At 43.5% G+C, this 5,209-nt stretch overlaps 1 protein-coding gene across 1 annotated transcript; it reads left to right on the top strand.

Annotated features, from left to right (window-relative positions):
• Window positions 1-259: 259 nt before the first annotated feature.
• LOC310855513 (germ cell-specific gene 1-like protein) lies at window positions 260-4,922 on the top strand (the record flags this gene model as incomplete). Its single annotated transcript, XM_083760539.1, has 6 exons — window positions 260-455; window positions 1,312-1,494; window positions 2,226-2,273; window positions 3,306-3,458; window positions 3,859-3,970; window positions 4,556-4,922. 6 exons carry the CDS (start codon window positions 260-262, stop codon window positions 4,920-4,922), a joined length of 1,059 nt encoding a protein of 352 aa, XP_083616665.1.
• Between the last annotated feature and the right edge of the window lie 287 nt (window positions 4,923-5,209).

Below are 5,209 nucleotides of genomic sequence, written 5' to 3'. Positions count from 1 at the left end.
TAGAAATATATGAGGCAAAAAGGCTTCTCATGAAGTAGAGAATCATTTGGAGCAGATATAACAACAATTTATAAATCATACATTTGTAAATCAAATGTATGCATACGTGATACGTTATATTGCCGCCAGTGCAGCAGCAGTGTTATTTTATAGTCCTATATAAAGTGATAATGCCTGCGTCATCGGCACCTGTTGTCTCTACCAACCCTATGTAGAACCCCATTCCCTTTGGTTCCCATCTCTTTGACCTCTGTCGGCCATGTTGGATCGCATGTCACGTCGTTCTCGTTCCCTGCTGTCCCTGTCCCTGACCTCTCTGGCCCTGTCTCTGTCCATCCTGGCTATCTGCACGTCCTACTGGACGGAGGGGACGCACAAGGTGGTGAAGCCCCTCTGCCTGTCTCCTGTCAAGATGAAGAACTGTGGACAGAACAACAGTGAGCCTTACACCACAGGTATCGTCTTTTAGCTCTCCCAGCAGTGGCGTGCACAGATAGACACTAGGGGGTGCTAGAGCACCACCTGCCCTTGCCCTCTGGACAGCAATGTGCCCAAAACCCTGGCCATCATTTTTTTGTACAGTGGATCATGGTGACATTGATCAATTCTTGATTCAAAGCTTCTAATACATTATTAATTATTTATGCCCCAAAATTTATAAATCTCACACTATCAAGGCAACCGGACGGTTCCACGTGCTGCACAAGGTGCCCTATTTTCACTTGAGCACCTGCTCCTCTAAATGTCTGTGCACGCCACTGTCTCCCAGCATTATATATATATATATATATATATATATATATATATATATACTGTATATATATTTTCTATACTCTTAGGCCCTATTTATACATATATACAAGGGCGATGCCAGGTTGAAAGTGGTTAAAGGGGCATTTAAACAAAAATGCAGTTGATGTACTCTGCACATCTATAGGGAATGGCCTGGGATATCATCCACCCATGGGTGCAAGTCTGTCGCAAGGGGCCTGTGTTCAATGGACATTCTGATAATTTTGTGCTTTACACTTTGCATTAATTTCCCATTATTCCCATTTCATTAGGGATCACAATTTCTTTCCACTGGCCTTTTTTATGGCCAAGGTTTTTCATTGTTGTTGTAATTGACACGTTTTCCTTTTAATGGGCCAATCACACCAAGCATGATAATATAAGTATATAACTATAATAATGATAATTGTGACTGTGAGCATCCACACCGATTATTATGTGGTGCCACTGCTGAGCAGTTTTGTCCGGCACAAGGCACGTTGTATGGTCACTCTTTCACTCTCCTCATGTACTCTGCAGAGAATCCCACTCCCATTCCGTTCAACAACACGCTGTCTCCGCTCCGGAAGGAGGAACTGGCCAGCATCAGACAGAGACAGCTAGCTAACGCAGTCCACTATGTCTGGGAGACCGGAGAGGACAAGTACGCCTTCAGATACTTTCATACTGGCTTCTGGGAAAGCTGTGAGCAGCACAGCAGTGGTGAGATGTACACACAGTGATCTGCTCACCTCCTTGAATGCTCCATGTGTAAAAGGGTCTTCATCAGGTTCATGAACTGTGTTCAACTGTGTGCAGATTTGTATTTTAGGGACTTTACCTTTAAGCACCCGGCAGAATTCACTCGGAAGTGAATGCATTTATCCTTGAACAAATGTATTATACACACACACATGTGAATCTAATGGAGTAGCCCTGCCTGAAGCCCATTTAAGCCTGATATCTACCCTGGCCAAGGCTGGAATTCCTCTTTGGATGAGTGGTAGATGTTTGTTTGGTTTCCCACATGGCAGACACAGGTTTAAAAAAGGATTCCCGGGTGTTACATAATTGGCACCATGACCCGGGATGTGAATGGAGTACACCTTCAGTAGAAGTTCATAAGCATAATATCTACCTTGGTCAAGGGGAAGTTCCTTTGAGTGAATGATATATGTTTGGTTTCCCACACAGAAACCAAACATCCTTATTTAGTGTTTTAGGCATTGCTCTCAAAACAGGGAGACAAAAATCATTTATAGGCTTAATAAGAGTCATACCGCTCTGACAAATTTCCTGTTGAGATAATATGCATACAGCTTAATGAATAGCCATATGCACATATATTATCTTTATCTTTCTTTTTTTCTCTTTCTTTCATTGTTCGTTTCTTTTGTTGGTGTTTTTTCCTCTGTTTGTTTTCCCGTTTGTTTACTGTATTGCAGGTATTGCAGATGAAAAGTGTCGCAGCTTCATAGATCTAACCCCCGAAGAAACACAAGGTAAGTTGAAACCAAAGCTGTCTATGTATGAATGAACTACTGTAGCTGGACCTGTGCCATATCTTTGAATCAGGTGGATGGTTCCAAAGGCAGAATAGTATCATTGTACAGTCCACATTCTTCTTCTTTATTTGACTGTAAAGCCTGAGTTATACTGGCATTTGGGTTGCTTTCAGTGGCGTGCAGACACACAGAAGACTGCTCAGTTTTATGACTATAGTAATGACATAATTGACAAATAGGAAATTGGCTAAGTTCAATGTCGACAAGACTCTGATGAAACTGTTTTACAGTGCCTACATCGAGTCCGTCATTTCTTTCTCCATTATCTGTTGGTATGGTAATCTCTGCATCAGAGACAAAAATTCCCTAGGGAGAATTGTAAAAGTGGCCTCAAAAATCATTGGCTCACAAATGAACGGCCTAGACCAGATCTTTAAGAAACAGGTACTTAACAAAGCCCTGTGTATCCGATCTGATGCTGCTCACCCACTATACGGAGAGTACATCCTTCTCCCATCCGGCCTTCGCTTGCGAGCCCCCTGTGCCACAAAAAACAGGCACAAACATTCCTTTGTCCCGGTCTCTATTCACACACTGAATGCTGCTGTGCGTAGATCGAGGATATAACCTTATGATGAGCACTTTTACTTTTTACTGTATTATCTTGTGCCTATGTCTATGCACACGCACTTTTATGACCTATCGCATAGCACTTTAAACGCCTGCACTTTAATGGTTGTGTGCACCTTTTACTCTGGTATCCGCTATGTGAACTGTTTGTTGTCTGTACTGTTTTCATTGTTTAATGTACTGTCTATGCTGCAACCCAATTTGCCCTTCGGGGACACTAAATAAACTTGAACCTTGAACCTTGACAAATATATAATGTTGAGCATTGAAATAGTGTCACTTCAAGCTAGATCTATAAGATGTAACGGGGAAAAAAGTGTATATACCTCGGTTTCTTTAATTGAAATGAAGTGTGTGCGTGTGCGTGCGTGCGCGCGTCTGTCTGTCTGTGTGTCTCAGGGGTACTGTGGCTGTCATTGATTTGTGAGTTCACCTACATTGGTCTGCTGGGGATGGGGTTTCTGTTGAACTGCTTGGAGGTGCTGTGTGCTCAAAAGGAGATGTACGCCCTGAAGATCAACTCATTCGCAGCTATCTGCATTGTACTGTCAGGTGAGACCTGCTGCTGTATGCATTATATTCATTGCTCTGCTCTACCTCTTTACTTTTGTTTATCTCATTGCTTTTAGGGCTTCTATCCATTTGAACCGGTTTTGTGCCAGCGACCATAGGAGAAGATTTGACAAAGTTTTTGGATATAGACAAAAAATGTAATAAGTGGGCAAAGTGTAACAACTGTTCCTCATTTTTCTGGGGACCCCCTTGGAACAACCCCAAGGACCCCTGGGGGTCCTCAGGTGACACTTTGAAAGCCATTGTTAATTATTAAATTGCCTAAGACTACTGAAACCATATAGTGTTCAAGACATTTCTTATGCTTTCCATGGAACTGCATTTTCTTTGTATTGTATAAAAAATTACTATTAATTGATTGTGTTTCATCTCTCTCCAGGGCTGGTAGGGATGGTGGCCCACATGATGTTCAGTACAGTGTTTCAGATGACCATCATTGTGGGACCTAAAGACTGGAGGCCAGAGACTTGGGACTATGGATGGTCTTTTGCGTATGTTGGCTAAGCTTTGACCTTGACATTGAGCTCTTTGATCTGTAGCTTCCCCATCCCTTTTCCCTCTACAACAAATCTCTTCACAGGATATTACAGGCTTGCAACATGTTGTGAGGTTGCATCTCTACTATTGCCAGCAAAGAGATTTGAAGTTCACCTATTATGATAACATGCCCAGAATAGGGATCTTATAAGGGTTGTTATAGGGATCTTCTATGGTTAAACTAAAAGCCTCATATAATGTAGATATAGATAAAATCCTATCCTATATTAAAATTGGCTAATGGGAGGAGGGGTCGGCCTAGCAGACCACGGCCACACCACTCTGACATAACCATAAACAATCCCAATATTCACTTTGCTACTCAGTCTGGACAGTTTGACTACGTAATTGAGTATTTCAATTACATAGGCAAGTGACTCGAGATGTACCCCCTCTCTCCCAGTTTCCTGTCTCTCTCATTGACTATCAATAAAATGTTAGTATCAGGTGTTTTTGAGTGCTGCTACCAATGTTTTTGGTACAGTTACTATACTCCCCTCCTCCTCCACCCATGTCTCCTCTCTCCTCCTCCTCGTTAGTCTGGCCTGGGTGTCGTTCAGCTGCTCCATGGGGTCAGCGGTGCTCACGCTCAACTCCTACACCAAGACCGTCATTGAGCTCCGACGCAGACGGATGCTCCGGCTGGAGGAGGCCAGAGCCGCCGCCCTCGTCCCCTCCTATGACGAGGTGGTCCCGGGCAGCAGTCTGTACTCTGTCGGTGGACTGCTGCAGTGTCCAGACGGGATGGTCAACGTGTCTTGGGCGCCGGAGAGCAGCGTGTTCGGAGCGTGGGACATGCCGACGCTGATGTTGGTAGGGGGATGCGGGACCGAGGTTTGCGAAGACTGTGAGAGAGAGATGGATGATATGGAGGAGCCCATGGACAGGGCGGACTCACCCTGTTAGAGGACTCAACCTGTTAGAGGACTCACCCTGTTAGAGGATCTCTGATCAAAGGAGTGAAGGTTTCACATTTTTCAAAACTCTGCTGCTAGATTTGTAGACTCTACAAAGCAGTCAACAGCCAAGGCCCTACATACATAACAGACTGTCTGCTTGACACACACACACAAAAAGCGACCACAAAAGAGAATAGGAGAGGCAATGTTTTTAGGACGGATTTCTTATCATTCTAACCCTATAGTTTTACCTTTTATCCTTATTTTTATTCTATGTCCTTGATTTTATGCATA

The sequence above is a fragment of the Protomyctophum parallelum genome (assembly GCF_964188405.1).
Source record: "Protomyctophum parallelum genome assembly, chromosome: 3".
Lineage (NCBI taxonomy): Eukaryota > Metazoa > Chordata > Actinopteri > Myctophiformes > Myctophidae > Protomyctophum > Protomyctophum parallelum.
The sequence above is the reverse complement of the archived record's forward strand: the minus strand, read 5'-3'. Positions and strand labels throughout refer to the sequence as shown.